The sequence below is a fragment of the Pristis pectinata genome, chromosome 28, assembly GCF_009764475.1.
Source record: "Pristis pectinata isolate sPriPec2 chromosome 28, sPriPec2.1.pri, whole genome shotgun sequence".
Classification (NCBI taxonomy): domain Eukaryota; kingdom Metazoa; phylum Chordata; class Chondrichthyes; order Rhinopristiformes; family Pristidae; genus Pristis; species Pristis pectinata.
The window spans coordinates 6,789,771-6,808,500 of record NC_067432.1 but is presented as its reverse complement, the minus strand read 5'-3'; the positions used below and the strand labels follow the sequence as shown (position 1 = coordinate 6,808,500).

Below are 18,730 nucleotides of genomic sequence, written 5' to 3'. Positions count from 1 at the left end.
GCAGCAGTGTCTCCACGCTCCATTTCAATTTATCTGTCTGTTGATCCAATCTATCCATCTATCCCCATATTCATTGAGAAACATGAAGAAACACTGAAGAGTTACTCACCTTAGAAGGTAACAAGTTGACCTCCACAATCTGTGTCCCACCAATGCGTGATACCGTGATACCAATTATTTTTTCCATAAGGAACAAGAAACCTGCTGCCACAAACCATTTTCCAGAAGTTTGGGACAGTGAAGGATCAACAGACCCCAGACCCAAATATAGCACAAATGAGTCCAATAAAACAGCTGGAAGAAAGGGCAAATGATTAGGCTGAGTGACATAAGATTCAAACATTTGGAGTTGATTCAACATCAATAATCTTCTTCTATTTCATTGAAAAAAGGACTTGCTCTTACATAGTGGCTTTCATAGTCCTTTGAGAACACCCAAAGGTTTTACTGCTACTATCTAAACTGTAGTCACTGCTATGACAAACAAGTTGGCCAAGTTGATAATTGTGATAATGACAAGAAAATCTTCTTTAGTCAAAATGATTAAGGGATGAATATTAGGCAGGGTATGGGGATAACAGTACCAAGGGTCTTTTACTTCCAATTAAGAGGTCTCGGTTTAACATGTCCACCCCAAGATAACATCACTACCAGTACTGCACCAAGGTGTCAGCCTTAACTTTAATGCTTGAGTCTTGATCCCACCATCATCTGACTCAGAGATGAAGGTGTTCCCAACAGAGCCACAGCTGACTATCAGTGGTCACAGGAGGGTGAGTCATACTGATTGAAAACTGTCAATTGCAGTGTGTGTTCATATTATTAATAGAGTCAGCTGTTGGTGCTATCAGACTCTACAAAAAATTGTTTAGAGCTTGCATTGTTCTATACAATCTGGTAGAAAGCTGACATTGTAACAATGTCAGCATTTTATGACTTGCAAAACACAATCAGCATCTCTCACAGACAATAGCAGTCATTTGACACAACCTTTCTAAATTATCTACCCAGTTGTACAGTTTAATGCCTGATCAGCTAAAGTCCATTGGGTTATGTTAGGGAGCTACTCACTAAATGACTACTTATTCCACATAGCCTCAAAGAGCTGTCCGACCATTGGAGGGCTGCTTAAACATTCCCAGAAGCCACCGCTTGTTGCCCAGCAATGATTGCAACTAGATAAACAGTGCAAGAAGCTGAGTACCACACCAGTACTGGTTATTGTAAGGTGGTTAAATAATTACTGGACTGGTAAACTGGACATCAGTGATATGTGCTCCGATTTCGGTAATTTTCAATCTGCTGGAGGAACTCAGCAGGTCAAGCATCATCTGTGGGAGGAAAGGAATTATCAACATTTCAGGTTGAAACCCTGCATCAGGACACGTTCAGGGTTTTGATCGAAAACGCCAACAATTCCGTCCCCCCCGCCACAGACACTGCTCGACCTGCTGAGTTCCTCCAGCAGATTGTTTGTTGCTCCAAATTCCAGCATCCGTAGGCTCTTGTGTCTTCAGCATGTTGTCTAATTCAAAAGACTATTTTGAAACTATTGGATTATTGACAGAAATCCATCCAATTCACCAATGTGCTTTAGGGAGGAACATATCTGGCTCTTTGTAACTCCAAACCATGGCAATGCCTTCTGAAGCAAACTGAACATTGGTTTCTAGCCCTGAATATGTAACTTGCCTACAACCTCTGATGGTACTGGGTTAAAGTGATTCTGCAACTCTCCACTACTTCTTCAAATGAAACATCTTTAGTCCTTGGGTGGCAGAAGGAGGTTTGCTAAGTGACGTACACATCGAGCCGGTCTAGTATAATTGCTTTTCTCTCTCTCAACTACCACTTTTATCGTGCAAGTTACGTATAATTTATGTTAACTTAAGTTTATGTCATGTTTGTAATGTACTGTGCCGCTACTGCAAAAAATTTTCATGGCACTTATACCCTGTGGTTGCATGCCTATGACGATAAACTTGAACTTGCTCTTATCTTTAAGCAGGCATACTTTCACCTTCACCCTCAGTTCCAACAATAGTGATTGCTCTGAAGAACATCTCCTTCCATTCTAGATAAGAACTGCTCACGTGCTTTACGACAAATGAAAAATTTCCTGATATAGGCACGTTGGGGACACAAGAGACTATAGATGCTAGAATCTGGAGCAAAAAACAAGGCATATTGGGTTCGTTCTGCTGTTTTGTAGCAATCCCATTTTAACAATTGCAAGGTTTAACTCAACAATCCACATGTACTGCCCTTTATTTTTCATCTGGACTTGAGACCACTGTTTCAAATCTGTGCGTCATGGTTACTGTGACTAATCGTGAATTTTCTGAATCAGCCAACCATCACAAGTATACAGTCACTCAGTGCAATCAATAACTTTGTTGCTTGTGGCTACTTCATTCTATTCTCGTCGCTAGTGTAACACATATGCCCCTCTGGGTTCTTAATCACTAGTGGTAAAGTACAGAATGAGCAGAGTAACACACAGGAAATACGGAGAGCTCCAAAAAAATGTCTCGATAATTGAGCTTCTTCTCAAATTGCACACATATGCTCAGTGATAAACACATGTCAATGCATCATACAGAGATGACAAGCTTATTTACACATACAGGTTGAAACTCTCTGGTCAGGCATTTTCTATGGTCCAGCACTGGTCAGGTCCGAAGGGCACCAGACAAGAGGGTTTCAACCTGTCCTACAACACTGATCTACATTTTCTTGTACCTCAAAGTGTCCACTCCTGCGAATGAACGTGCTTGAGCAGATCAACATCAAAATGATAAGGAACTGCAAAGTTATCCCAGTAATGGATGCCAATCCATAAATCCAACCGATTCCTGGCCTTGTGGTAAGGAGATATTCCCACAGCTGGTAGGTTCCATCTTTGTGAGTCATTTTCACTGAAGAAAAATGAAGTAAACCTCAGTAAACCATATGGAGTATTTGTGCCAAATGACGTGGACACAATTAAGGAGTAGAGAGAAGGATGAGCTGAATAGTCTAGTGAGGAGGTTCCATGTGCAGCATGCACACTATAGATGAATGGCCTGTTCCTCTACTATTAATTTGAGGTTAAAGTGTGGGATGAATTTTGAACAGGAAGATTATTACATGTATACAGTCCAAAGAACTTACCTTTCAAAAATCTTTCACTGTTTGAACATTGTACAACTGATTACAGCATGGATACATACCATGTGTACACACTGAAGTGTAAGTTATTGATAGGACAAGTATTAAATTTCTCTATAAAGCATTCCCATTACAGTGTGGATCAACCTTAACTTCTGGGCATGTAATAAGTAAAACTAACAAAACAGCATTTTTTCCTGGCAAAAACCAGCGTACAGGATGCTGGTAGGGTTGCACGCAGTGTTGTGTTCAGTTTTGGTCACCTTGCCATAGGAAAGATGTTATTAAACTGGAAAGAGTGCAGGAAAGATTTACAAGGATGCTGCAGGGACTTGAGGGACTGAGCTATAGGGAGAGGTTGGGTAGATTAGGACCTTATTCCTTACAGCATAGGAGACTGAGAGGTGATCTTGTAGAGGTGTATAAAATCATGAGGGGCATAGATAGGGTGAATGCACACAGTCTTTTTCCCAGAGTTGGGAAATCATGAACTAGAGGGCATAGGTTTAAGGTGAGAGGAGAAAGATTTAGTAGGAACTTGAGGAACAACTTTTTTTATACAGAGGGTGGTATGTATGTGGAATGAGCTGCCAGAGGAAGTGGTTGAGGCAGGTACAATAACAACTTTTAAAAGACAGTTGGACAGGTATATGGATTGGAAAGGTTTAGAAGGTTATGGGCCAAATGCTGGCAAATGGGACTAGCTTGGATGGGGTGTCTTGGTCGGCATGGACCAGTTGGGCTGAAGGGCTGTTTCTGTGCTGTATAACTATGACTCTATGACTCCAAGATCAGGGAATGAAATGAAAGACAGTGGTAAAGTGGGTTAAGAGTTTTGGCAATCTGGAGCAACAAACAATCTACTGGAGGAACTCAGCAGGTCGAACAGCATCTGTGGGACTGAAGGAATTGTTGACGTTTCGGGTCAAAACCCTGCAACAGGACTCAGTCTGCGGTCTCCTTTGTCTCCCTTCCGACAATCTGAGTTTAACTCTGCCTTGTGTGTTCCCCCTTTAGATATAAAAATTTTAACAGTTCAATCCGGCCCTTGTTGGGGCTGGATCCACAGCAAAAAAAATGACCAAAATTTTACAACGAGTTGGTACCTCAATCAAAAAAGATAGCAATAACTGCCTGGTGCAGCAAAGCGTCATTCTTAGGAGTGGTTTACTTGTTGCCTTTGGAAGCATTGTCTGTGTTGTCACCTAAATGAATTGGACCCTGCTCTAAGTGTTTGTTGTTAATAATGGAAATGTGTATCAGATCCCAGCAAATGGTATTCATTAAGGCAACAGCTTTCCTACCTAACCTGGATAATTGGCCATTTAAAAGTAAAATTGTCCATGCCTTTGCTGTGTGTACAGGTGACTCCCACATTATGGGAGGGTTGTGTTCCTAGAAATCTGTCCATATCGTGATTTTCTGTAACGTGAAGCCACACCATCTGCATACGTGCCAAGAAATGCAAGTTGGGGAAAAAAACCTGTTTATTTATTTATTTAATCTCAGATTTTTTTGCAGTGATTTGTGAATTCCGTAAAAGTGAATTTCTGTTCCCTGAACTGCTGTAGCACAGAGATCACCTGTATTGAGAAGCTTGAGGCCTGGTACGTACAATTTTCAATAGAAGTCCATAAATATGCAATATGGAAGTACTCAATAAGTGGAAGAAAACTGAGAAGAGGGGCAGAGGGACATTGGAGTGCACTTCCACAGATCCCCAAAACTACCAGGATGGGTGTGGTGGCAAGGCACATTGGATATATCCCTGAAAATAAAAAATAAACTGCAGATGCTGGAAATATAAAATAAAACCAGAAAATACTGAAATACTCAGCAGGTCAGGCAGCGTCCGCGGGAAGAGAAACAGAGTTAACATTTCAGGTGTGACAAAGGGCCTTACACCTGAAATATTAAATCTGTATCTCTTTCCACAGATGGGAAATATCCCTGATATCTCCCAAGTCTGGTCTATTGATCTGAAAAACATTATCTTGAATTGCATAAAACTGGCTGCAAAATTTAAATTTAAGAAATAAACTTTGCTTTTCCCTTTGTACTATCTCAATGCACTTATGTTTTGGAATGATCTACATGGATGGTATGCAAAACAAAGTTTTTCCACTGGACACATGCGACATTAATAAACCAATTACCAAATCTTGAATCTTAAAACACTGTTATCAGTAATGGTGACTATGAAACTAATGGTAACCAGTTGTCATAAGAACCCAAACAATTCACTTATTTATATGAGTCTGCATCAATGTCATAGTGTCATAGAGTACTACAGCACAGAAACTGGCCCTTCGGCCCATCTAGTCCATGCCGACCTGATCTTCTGCCTAGTCCCATCCACCTGCACCCCGACCATATCCCTCCAAACCCCTCCCATCCATGCACCAATCCAAACCTCTTAAATGTTACATAGAACATTACAGCACAGTACAGGCTGCTCAGCCCACGATGTTGTGCTGACATTTTATCCTGCTCTAAGATTGATCTAACCCTTCCCTCCCATATAATCCCCCATTTTTCTATCATTCACGTGTCTATCTAAGAGTCAATTAGATGTCCCTAATGTATCTGCCTCTACCACCTCTGCCGGCAGTGTGTTCCATGTACCCACCACTCTCTGTGTAAAAAAATTTACCTCTGACATCCCCCCTATACCTTCCTCCAATCACCTTTAAATTATGTCCCCTTGCATTAGCTATTTGCACCCTGGGAAAAAGTCTCTGATTGTCCACTCGATCTATGCCTCTTATCATCTTGTACACCTCTGTCGTCTCCTCCCATGCTCCTTCGCTCCAAAGAGAAAAACCCTAACTTGCTCAATCTATCATCATAAGATGTGCTCCCCAATCCAGGCAGCATCCTGGTAAATCTCCTCTGCACCCTCTCTAAAGCTTCCACATCCTTCCTGTAATGAGGTGACCAGAACTGAACACAATACTCCAAGTGTGGTCTAACCAGAGTTCTATAGAGCTGCAACATTACCTCGTGGCTCTTAAACGCAATACCCTGACTAATGAAGGCCAACACAACATATGCCTTCTTAACAACCCTATCAACCTGCACAGCAACCTTGAGGGATCTATGGACGTGGACCCCAAGATCCCTCTGTTCCTCCAAACTGTTAAGAGTCCTGCCATTAACCTTGTACTCTGCCTTCAAATTCAACCTTCTAAAGTGTTTCACTTCAGTTTCCCGGGTTGAACTCCATCTGCCACTTCTCAGCCCAGCTCTGCATCCCATCAATGTCCTGTTGTAACCTACAGCAACCATCTACCCTATCCACAACACCACCAACCTTCGTGTCATCTGCAAACTTACTAACCCACCCTTCCACATCCTCATCCAAGTCATTTATAAAAATCACAAAGAGAAGGGGTCCCAGAACAGATCCCTGCGGAACACCACTGGTCACTGACCTCCAGGCAGAAAACACTCCATCTACAATGACCCTCTGTCTTCTATGGGCAAGTCAATTCTGAATCCACACAGCCAAGTTTCCCTGGATCCCATGCCTCCTGACCTTCTGAATGAGCCTTCCATGAGGAACCTTATCAAACAACTTACCAAAATCCATGTACACCACATCCACTGCTCTACCTTCATTAATTTGCTCTGTCACATCCTCAAGGAATTTAATCAGGCTCGTGAGGCATGACCTGCCCCTCACGAAGCCATGCCAACCGTCCCTAATCAGCCTATGCTTCTCCAAATGCTCGTAAATCCTGTCTCTGAGAATCTTCTCCAGTAATTTGCCCACCACTGAAGTAAGACTCACTGGTCTGTAATTCCCAGGGTTATCACAAGATCACAAGACAAGGGAGCAGAAGCAGGCCATTCAGCCCATCGAGTCTGCTCCAAGGAAAAGGGAAAAAAGAAATGAGAAATGGGGAACGGGGTTGGGGGGTAGGGGGGGGACAAAGGAACACCATTTACCACCCTCCAATCATCTGGCACTAATCCTGTGGCCAGTGTGGATGCAAAGGTCATCGTCAAAGGCGCAGCAATCTCTTCCCTCGCTTCCCGTAATAACCTTGAAGATATCTCGTCTGGTCCCAGTGACTTATCTATCCTAATGTTTTTCAAAAGTTCCAGCACATCCTCTTTCTTCACATTGACATGCTTTAACAATATCAGTCTGTTATACGCCATCATCACAAATGTCAAGGTCTCTCTCACTGGTGAACACTGAAGCAAAGTATTCATTAAGGACCTCCCTTACCTCTTCTGACTCCAGGCACGTTTCCTCTTTTATCCCTGATCGGTCCTACCCTCACTCCAGTCATCATCCGATTCTTCACATATGCGTTGAACGCTTTGGGATTTTCCTTAATCCTACTCGCCAAGGCCTTCCCATGCCCCCTTCTAGCTCTCCTAAGTCCATTCTTAAGCTCCCTCCTGGCTACCCTGTAAGTCTCTAGAGTCCTGTCTGCTCATTGTTTTCTAACCCTTAGGTAAGCTTCTTTCTTCCTCTTGACAAGATATTTTACATCTCTTGTTAACCACTGTTCCTTCACTCTACCATCCTTACCCTGCCTCAATGGGACAAACCTATCCAGAACCCCATGCAAGTATTCCCTAAACAACCTCCACATTTCCGCTGTGCACTTCCCCAAGAACATCTGTTCCCAGTTTACGCTCCCAAGTTCCTGCCTAATAGCATCATTATTCCCCATCCCCCAACTAAATACTTTCCCATATTGTCTGCTCCTATCCTTCTCCAAGGCTATGGTAAAGGTCAAGGAGTTATGGTCACTATCTCCAAAATGCCCTCCCACTGAGAGATCTGATCAGGCTCATTGCCTAGTACCAGATCTAGTATGGCCTCTCCTCTAGTCGGCCTGTCCACATACCGTGTCAGGAATCCTTCCTGGACCCTCCTAACTTACTCTGCCCCATCTATCCCCTTTACACTGAGGTGCCAATCAATATTAGGGAAGTTGAAATCACCCACAACAACCACTCTGTTATTTTTGGACCTTTCCAAAATCTGCCTCCCGAACTGCTTCTCAGTGCCTCTGCTGCTTTTAGGGGGTCTGTAGGATACTCCCGATAGAGTGATCGCTCCCTTCAGTTTCTGACCTCCACCCAGACTGACTGGTCCCTGACTAGACGATCCCTCTAGGATGTCCTTCCTTTCTACAGCTGTGGTACTGTTGCTGATCAGCAAAGCCACTCCCCCACCTCTTTTACTTCCATCCCTGTCCCTTTTCAAACATTTAAACCCCAGAATATCCAGCAGCTATTCCTGCCCTTGTGACAGCCAAGTCTCTGTAATGGCCACAACGTCGTAGTTCCATGTACTTACCCATGTTCTAAGTTCATCACCCATCTTCCTGATACTTCTCGCATTAAAGTAGACACACTTCAGCCCATCCAACTGACTGCAATTTTGCCCTTTCAACTGCCTATCTTTCCTCAGTCTTTCTACACGCTGCATCTACTTGTACACTAAATGCACCAACTTCTGACCTATCACTCGGGTTCCCATCCCCCTGCCAAGCTAGTTTAAACCCCCCCCCAACAGCTCTAGCAAACCTGCCCGTAAGGATATTCGTCCCTCTCGAGTTCAGGTGTAACCCGTCCCTTTTGTACAGGTCATACCTTCCCCACAAGAGATCCCAATGATCCACAGATCTGAAACCCTGCCCCCTGCACCAACTCCTCAGCCATGCATTCATCTGCCAGATCAACCTATTCTTACACTCACTGGCACATGGCACAGGCAACAATCCAGAGATTACAATTGAACCCACATCTACCACTTCCGCTGGCAGCTCATTCCACACTCGCACCACCCTCTGAGTGAAGTAGTTCCCCCTCAGATTCCCCTTAAATATTTCACCTTTCACCCTAAACCTATGTCCTCTCATTCTAGTCTCACCCAACCTTACAGGATAAAGCCTGTATACATTCAGCCTATCTAGACCCCACATAATTCTGTATACCTCCATAAGATCTCCCCTCATTCTCCTGCGCTTCAGGGAATAAAGTCCTAACCTATTCAACCTTTCTCTGTAACTCAGGTCCTCAAGTCCCGGCAATATCCTTGTAAATTTTCTCTGCACTCTTTCAAGCTGATTGATATCTTTCCTGTAGGTGGGTGACCAGAACTGCACACAATACTCCATATTCGGCCTCACCAACATCTTGTACAATTTCATCATAACATCCCAACTCCTGTACTCAATGCCCTGATTTATGAAGGCCACAGTGCCAACAGCTCTCTTTACGATCCTATCTACCTGTGATGCCACTTTCAAGGAACTATGGATCGGTATTCCTAAGTCCCTCTGTTCTACTGCACATCTCAGAGTCCTACCATTCACTGTATAAGTTATACCCTGGTTTGTCCTCCCAAAGTGCAACATCTCACACTTGTCTGCATTAAATTCCATCTGCCATTTTTCAGCCCATTTTCCTAGCTGGTCAAAATCACACTGCAAGCTTTGATAGCCTTCCTTGCTGTCCAGTACGCCCCCAGTCTTGGTGTCATCCACAAATTTGCTGATCCAGTTTACCACATTATCACCGAAATCATTAACATAGATGATAAACAACAATGGACCCAGCACCGATCCCTGCGACATACCACCAGTCACAGGCCTCCAGTCAGAAAGTCAATCATTTACTACCACTCTCTGGCTTCTCCCACTAAGCCAATGTTGAATCCAGTTGGCTACCTCATCCTGAATGCCAAGTGACTTAACCTTCTGGAGCAGCCTCCCAAGCAGGACTTTGTCAAAGGCCTTGCTAAAGCCCACGTAGACAATGTCCACTGCCTTTCCTTCATCGATCTTCTTGGTAACCTCCTCAAAGAACTCTATAAGATTGGTTAATGTGATTAACCCTTACTTACCTACTGGAATGAACTGGGAAGTCGGGCATTTCAAGAGCATTCTGCGATGGGTAATAAGTTTGGCCAAGCCAGCAACACCCACACCCCTTGAAAGAATTTAAAAAATGATGGGGTAAAAGGAGGAGATATGAGTAGAAGATCAACGTTGGAAGAGTAGAGAGCTTGGACCTGGAGTTGTAGTGTGGTAGCTGTAACCTTATTCCTTTATCTCCAACCGCTGCCAGCCCTACCACCTACAGAGATTTCTCCACACCTCCAATTCTTTGATATCCCTGATTTTTATTTCACCACTGGTGGCTGTGCCTTCAGCTCTGACCCTCAATTCTCCCTTGACCTTAAACTTTTACCCCTCCCCAATCCTCTCTGTATCTCAGATGAGGACATAATACTGGTAAAGATTCTTTGGGAATTTTGATTAAGGAATAATGCTGCAGCTTTATTTTAACTCAATGGGAAAATTGTAAATTGTTTTATTATTGTCACATGTACCGAGGTACAGTGAAAAACTTTGCTTTGCATGCCATCCATACAGATCATTTCATTATCACACTGCATTGAGGTTGTACAAGGAAAAGCAATAACAGAATACAGAACAAAGTGTTACAGTTACAGAGAAACCGCAATGCCCACAGATAACAAGGTGCAAGGCTATAACGAAGTAGACTGTGAGGTCAAGAGTCCATCTTATCGTACTAGGGAACCGTTCAATAGTCTTATAACAGCCGGATAGAAGCTGTCCTTGAGCCTGCTGGTACGAACTTTTGAGCTTTTGTATCTTCTGCCCAATGGGAGGAGGGAGAAGAGAGAATGTCCGGGGTGGGTGGGGTCTTTGATTATGCTGGCTGCTTCACTGAGGCAGCAAGAAATGTAGACAGAGGAAGTGTTGTGGAGGAAGTGAATGGAAAAGGGGAAGGAACTGCTGGTGTTGTAACCTGTCTCTTTTGACAAGAATTTTTTTGTAAAATCAAAGGTAATTTGAGCAGGTTGCTGAGGATGTTTGTGTTTTGTGAACATTGTGAAATAATATAAAATGTCACAGCTTCCACGTAACATATCCTAAGACTGGATAACCATAACCATGCAACAATGGAACACTATGAACCACCTCTTGCACCACTTTGGACTCGTCTCCAACTATGGTTTTGTTTTTTTTGCACTAAGGTCTTGTTTTTGCACAGTCGTTTTTTTCACTGTATGGTATAATTTTTAAGTACAATTTACGTATAATTTATATTCTGTGTTGTTGTCTGAATCTACATACCTGTGATGCTTCTGCCAGCAAGTTTTTCATTGTACCTGTACTTCACCGTATTTGTGCACATGACAATAAACTCGACTTGACTTGACTTGTTAGAGTTCTTCAACTTCCTTACTGGTTGTGAAACTTTTCCTGGTGGTGATTTACTATCTAAACAATATTGCCCGTGACTGTTTCTGAGCACTTACCAAAGTTCACAATGTGTGCGGTCGTATGAACGATACTCAGTCCAAATATGGCAAATCCCACGAGCTGATGCAGGAGTACATGCTGGTCCAGTGGTAGAACTCGCACCACCCAGGTTGCTCTTAACCAGGTCAGACACCGACGTAGCATGAGAACCTTTAAGGTAGAAAAATCCTTAAAATTTGCTGAAATAATCTTAAATCTTAGACACAAACAGTAACAGAAACAAGGATCGATTCACACAAATTCTATTTGAAGTTGCTGTAATTTCTGCATCCCCTGCTCTTCCAGGAGACCTTGTTCTCTGATTAAATTGACTTTGCTGCAGAACAGACTGTTTGCTGTGTTACCACTTCCAACTTGTTGCCTGGCTCAATATTTTCAAGCTAGATTCTGTTCACTTAAATCAGTGCCCTTTAGTTACCAACCCTTCTACCACTGGAAACAACAGTCATTCGCAATCATACACTACAGCAACATTGTAAATAAGTAAGTAATTTTCAAGGATGTTCTGATTACAGGTCCTCTCCACGTTACGGCAGGGTTCCATTCCCAAGAACTGTTCGTAACCCAGACGGTTTGGAGGTTGGAAATGCGGCCGCAAACTGAGTTCCCAGGCGGCAGAAGATGCCTGCAGACCCTCAGCAGCCGGCAAATCCATCCCACCGGTCTCCCAAACACTCGCTCATATGAATGGGTTGTACATAAGCTGACTGTTTGTAACCTGGAGAGGACCTGTATATGATTAGAACATTTTCAAAATCAGAAGGGAGATTAATGAAAGGCTGTGGGTGACAGAGGGCAGTTTCCAAGGCCAAAGGATTCTACTTCATTGAAAACACAGTTGAACCTCTGGATGATCAAAGAGTGAAATCAAACTAAAGTTTGCTCTTCCACATGGGGGAGATCATTGAACTACAATGCCTGATCCACCTGTTGGGCAACTGAGGAGAAGCATTGGTGGTTGGCTTTGAAGCTAATCATGTGGCTACTGGCTCCAGAGATTGGTGAACCTGTGGAGTTTTCTACCACAGAAGACAGTGGAGGCCAAGTCACTAATAACATTAAGGGGGGTGGTTATACTGTATATCTTAATGATAAAGGGATGAATGGATATGAGGAGAAAGCAGGAACAGAAGTGGATGATCAGTCATGATCATATTGAATGGTGGAGTAGACTTGAAGGGCTGAATGACTTCCTCCTGTTCCTATTTTCTATGCTTTCTGTGTGCTTAAGTACCACACTGAATGGACAACTAAGGCCTTGAGTCAGCATGAAAGTCCTCACAATTTTCTTTCCCGAATGCAAAGTCGAAGTGAAAAAGTTTAAGTGGAAACGTGTCATCACTCACCACGACCAAGGTACAGTTGAAGTTAAGGCATTGACCACAACCTCTTGCCAACATAAACCATTCACCATAACTGCTGTAATTCAGAGCCGCAAACGTAAAAAGCAAGATGTTGACCAGGACATAGCAACACATGAAGAGCAGTTTGCGGCTATTATTGTGCCAGTAGGCTGGTGTCAGATACCGTGGGGTTTTTCTTGTGTATTTCTCTGCAGTCGGTGGCTTTAACCAGTTGGCAGCACTGGAGGAGAGTGAACATATTACCAAATTAGCTTCTGTCAACCAGAGATGTCCTCAAGGCTGATGTTAATCAGCAATTGTCATTAAGTTCAACATACTCACATAAGGATTCTGCTATTCCCATTTACATCTTCTCTGGATCCATACTTTAGTTCCTTTACTTTACCAATTGTCAATTACAGAATGAGCTGCCAGAGGAAGTGGTTGAGGCAGGTATATTAACAACATTTAAAAGACACTTGGACAGGTCCACGGATAGGAAAGGTTCAGAGGGATATGGGCCAAAACTACTATTGTTTATTGACTACAGCTCCGCCTTCAATACTATAATTCCAAGCAAACTCATCACCAAACTCTGAGACCTGGGGCTCAATACCTCCCTCTGCAACTGGATCCTTGCCTTCCTGACCAACAGACTGCAATCAGTAAGGATAGGCAGCAACACCACCACCACGATTATGCTCAACATTGGCGCCCCACAAGGCTGTGTCCTCAGCTCCCTACCCTACTCCCTATATACTCATGACTGCATGGACAGATTCTGCTCGAACTCCATCTACAAGTTTGCAGATGATACCACCGTAGTGGGCCAGATCTCAAATAATGATGAGTCGGAGTACAGGAAGGAGATAGAGAGCTTAGTGACGTGGTGTCATGACAACAATCTTCCCTTCAATGTCAGCAAAACAAAAGAGCTGGTCACTGACTTCAGGAAGTGGGTGGAGGGGGGGGGGGCAGAGGTGGGGTGCGGTGTACATGCACCTGTCTACCTCAACGGTGCTGAGGTCAAGAGGGTTGAGAACTTCAAGTTCTTCGGAGTGAACATCACCAATAGCCTGTCCTGGTCCAACCACGTAGACGCCATGGCCAGGAAAGCTCACCAGCACCTCTGCTTCCTCAGGAGGCTAAAGAAATTTGGCATGTCCCCTTTGACCATCACCAACTTTTATCGATGCACCATAGAAACCATCCTATCTGGATGCATCACAGCTTGGTATGGCAACTGCTCTACCCGGGAACTCAAGAAACTGCAGAGAGTTGTGGACACAGCTCAGCACATCACGGAAACCAGCCTCCTCTCCATGGACTCTGTCTATACTTCTTGCTGCCTCGGTAAAGCAGCCAGTATAATCAAAGACCCCACCCACCCAGGACATTCTCTCTTCACCCCCATCCCATGGGGCAGAAGATACAAAAGCCTGAAAGCACGCACCACCAGGCTCAAGGACAGCTTCTATCCCGCTGTTTTAAGACTATTGATCGGTTCTCTAGTACGATAAGATGGACGCTTGACCTCACAATCTACCTCTTTATGACCTTGCACCTTATTGTCTACCTGCACTGCACTTTCTCTGTAGCTGTGACACTTTACTCTGCATTCTGTTATTGTTTTACCCTGTACTACCTCAATGCACTGTGTGATGAATTGATCTGTATGAACGGTACGCAAGACAAGTTTTTCACTGTACAATGGTAGAAGTGACAATAATAAACCAACACCAATATCTTAGAGCTGAAGGAACTCAGCGGGTCAGGCAACATCTATGGAGGGAAATGGACAGTTGACATTTTGGGTCGAGCCCCTTCATCAGGATAGCCAGTATAGAAAGCCAGGGGATAAGAGTGATACAGTCTGGCTTCAAATGGTGAAGGCTGGCTTTGACCAATGCAGGTGAACTAAGTGGTATAGGTCAACCATAACAGGCATCGGTCATCGAGCTTTAAGAGGCGCAGTCTTGCTTTAAGAGGTGCAGTTTTGTTTTAAAATGAACAGGTCAGCTTTAAAGTTGCAGACTTGTTAAGGAGGCATAGACCGTTTATAATTTTAGACCCTGGAATTTGCAGCACCCAATAGCCCAGTTGTTGAGGCAGCAAGAAGTATAGACAGAGTCCATGGAGGGGAGGCTGGTTTCCGAGATGTGCTGAGCTGTGTCCAGCATCCAGCACCCAAGCTGGTAACAGGCAGCATGATGTTGACAGGCTGTCTGCATTGGAAGCAGACAGGATGATTAATCCTTTCATTGCAATCTCTGCACCCATTCTCAGTGGCTATGAGGTTGACTCCTTGTGGACTTTCATTTAGTGGTGTTGGATCTTTCGAGTGTAGCTGATTAGACATTCAGATCTTCGCCTGCCCCACCAGCGGGAATGATGCACGAAGCTCCACCTATCACCTCCCAGCTTCTTACATCATTCCCACTCAACTCCCTCCCTCACCTGCCCTGTCACCCCCTTCACCTGGATTCACCTATCACCTGCCAGACTGTATACCAGTATGGCACCAGGTAAAAATAGAGTCATAGAGTCAGACAGCACGGCAACAGGCCCTTTGGCCCAATTTGTCCATGCTGACCAAGATGCCCACCTAAGCTGGTCCCATTTGCCCATGTTTGACCCATATCTGTCTAAACCTTTCCTGTCCATGTACCTGTCCAAATTTCTTTTAAACGTTGTTATTAAATCACTTCACAAATGTGTACGTGTGCCTTGAACTGCAAAATACCCAGGTGAAATGTGCTGTAAATCCAGACTTTATACCTTCCTGATTTTCACTTTAAATTGTTATTTTAGTGTTAAGTGTTGAATATTTCAATATGTCTTTAAATGCCTGCTTTTAAAACTTCACAATTTCAGGATCATATATCAGTTCGACAGCCCCAACTCTACACAGCTCCACATTAACCAGCAAGAAGTCTTCAAACACACTTCGAGTGCAGGTCCTCTCTGTCAAAGGTGTTTAAATATAATTAACTATTTTAACTGTCAAAGTCAAGCATAGCCTCTGGTTTACAGTTAATTAAGCAATCTAATGCTGAAAGCAATTAGCGATTGTGTATACAAGGAGCATGTGGGGCTCCTTGGCAAATTGCCGGCTGGGGATCCCGGTGAGGTTGGAGACTGATTCTGGTGGAACTGAGGGAGGATTGAATGAATTTGCTGCAAAAGGACAGAGCCAGTTGGGAATGTCTCAGATGCAACCCCAGTAGAGAGACAGGGATTCTCAGATGCAATCCCATTGCAGAGACAGGGATTCTCCATTGGGCTGTCAGTTCCAGTGGTCTGGTTGTTCTCGTATTCAGGAGAGAGAAAATTGGTCAATGTTCCTGCTTCTGTGACCCCGTGAGGGAACGTTCGGGAGATTGGGATGGGTGTTGTAGTGTGAAGATTCAATTAGATTTCATTGTATTATTCCCCTCATCCCATGTTCTCATCTTTCCTTATGAGACAGAAGGAGGCCATTCAGCCCATTGAGTCTATGCTGGCTTTCTGAGCAATCCCCTCAATTCCATTCCCCTACTTATTCCCCTGTAACCTTTCCTCACACATGTCCATTTACACCCCACTCTTCTACCACCAGCCACCTACACTAGGGGCTATTAATAGTCGCCAATTAGTCTAACAACCTGCGCAACCTTGGGATATGTGAGGAAACCAGAACATGTGGAGGAAGCCCACGCAGTCACCGGAGAACGTGCAAACTCCACACAGATAGAACAGGAGGTCAGGAATGAACTTGAGCTCCTGGAGTAGTGAGGCAGTTGCACTACCTCCAGCACCACTGTACTGCCAGACACAACTGAAGAATTGGTGCTGTTGTGAGACCTGGTGGGACAACATGGTCCCCAGTGGTCAGTATCTGTGAACAAATGTCACTGGGATAGATCATCATCTGCCTCCTACTACTTGCGGCAAATCTGAAAAACCAGGTTAGTTATAGTGGGGGTTTCCATATTACCTTACGACATAGGAAGGCACTTTGGCACATTTAGTCTTTGCTGGCTCACAGAACAATCCCATTCCACCCTAGTTTTTCCTGTAATGGATCCTCCACATTGCCGTCAACACCCCCTCCCTAACCTACAGGGGAAATTTACTGTTGCCAATTAACCTACCAACCCACATGTCTTTGGAACGTGGGAGGAAACTAGAGCACCCCAGGGAAACCCATACAGTCACGGGAAGTACATGGAGACTACACACCAAGAGCACCAGAGGTCAGGATTGAACCCAGGTCACGGGTTGGATGCAGGTTTAAGCTTCTTCTTTTCTCCCCATCAACAAATGAAATACCAAGCTCAGAAATACCCAGGGCAAGCAACTTGATTTGTTGCTTCTATCAAACTTATCAAGTAAGATGGAAAATGCTGTGCCAGTCAGAACAACATCAAGAGCAACTATGTCACAGATAGGCACAGATTTAGAAACTGGATTCAATCCAGATTGATTACCTGATTGTTAAGTTCTCCATTACTTCTGGAAAGTTTTCTAGCTCCTCCTTGAGCTCCTCAAAGGTAATGGTGCCACTGTTATCTTTGTCAGCAGATTCAAAGAGCACCAGAGTCAGGTCATCCAGCTTCTCCTCCGGCAATGAGATGGCACTCTCGCGCAAGCAGGACTTGAGGACCGTGCGTAGCTCATCAGGATCGATGGAGCCACTGCCTGTGGATTAATTCAATGTCAACAGTGGTTAACAGCAGCTGCCTTCATTAGAATAGAGGGTTACAATACAACAGCATGGCTTAACAGAGATGGTAATTTACAGAGAAACAAAGGGTTTCAATTGGCACGTAAAGCAAAAGACACTGGTTAGAACGTAGAACAGTACAGGAACAGGCCCTTCAGCCCACGATTTCTGTGCCGAGCAAGATACCAAATTAATCTAATCCCTTCTGACTGCTCGAGATCCACATCCCTCCATTTGCTACGTATTCACCTGTCTATCCAAAATCCTCCTCTGTCATATCTGCTTCCACCACCACCCCTAGCAGCATGTTCCAGGTACCTACCACTCTCTGTGTAAAAACACTTGTCCTGCACACCTCCTTTAAACTTTCCCCCTCTCACCTTTAAGTTATGGCCTCCAGTAGTCGACATTTCTACCCTTGGAAAAAGATTCTGGCTGTCTACCCTATGATGCCTTTCATAATTGTATAAAGCTCAATCAGGTCTCCACTCAGCCTCTGATGCTCCAGAGAAAAAAATCCAATTTTGTCCAACCTCTCCTTATATTGTCTGATCCAGGCAGCATCCTAGTGAACCTCTTCTGAACCCTCTCCAAAGCCTCCACATCTTTCCTGTAATGGTGAGACCAGAACTGCATGCAATACTCCAAGTGCAGCCTAGCCAAAGTTTTATACAACTGTAACATGAAAAATAAGGATTAATGCCTTCCTTATTTTCAAGCCCTTCAGTGGCTTCTCTCTTCCACTTTGCTGTGACCTTCTCCAGCCTTGCAGCCCTCCAAGGTTGCTGCACACCTCCAACTTTGCTGCATCTCTGAACATTGTGACATAATCTAGGACCCTTGCCTCTGGACGTGTTCCCCTGAATCTCTCCAATTTTTCATCACCCACGAAATCCTATTATTTTGAATAAACTTTCATTGTAATAGCTCTTTGGATGGTTCAGTGTCATATTTTAATTGATTCCACTTTTGTACGTTAGCTACAAATTGTAAGTGATTTAGAACAGAAGAAAGGGAATGCACTATTGCAGTTTCTGATCAAAACAGAATCACAATAGTGAGGAATAAATTTATATGGAGAGTTGTAAAAGATATAGGAGAAGAGAGGACTATGAGATTAAGACTGCTGTCAGTAAAGGATAACTGTAGATCAGCTGGGTCAAATGCCATGGTTCAATCTTGTAACTTCTATGTGATTTTATGTAAAA

At 43.8% G+C, this 18,730-nt stretch overlaps 1 protein-coding gene across 1 annotated transcript in view; it reads right to left on the bottom strand.

Moving 5' to 3' along the window:
• Positions 1-18,730, bottom strand: part of nox5 (NADPH oxidase, EF-hand calcium binding domain 5) — a 66,727-nt gene that overhangs the window by 38,953 nt on the left and 9,044 nt on the right. The window contains 6 exon segments of the mRNA XM_052040260.1: positions 110-223; positions 226-294; positions 2,743-2,918; positions 11,471-11,670; positions 12,915-13,058; positions 17,287-17,497. Coding sequence (XP_051896220.1) covers positions 110-223; positions 226-294; positions 2,743-2,918; positions 11,471-11,670; positions 12,915-13,058; positions 17,287-17,497 — 914 coding nt within the window.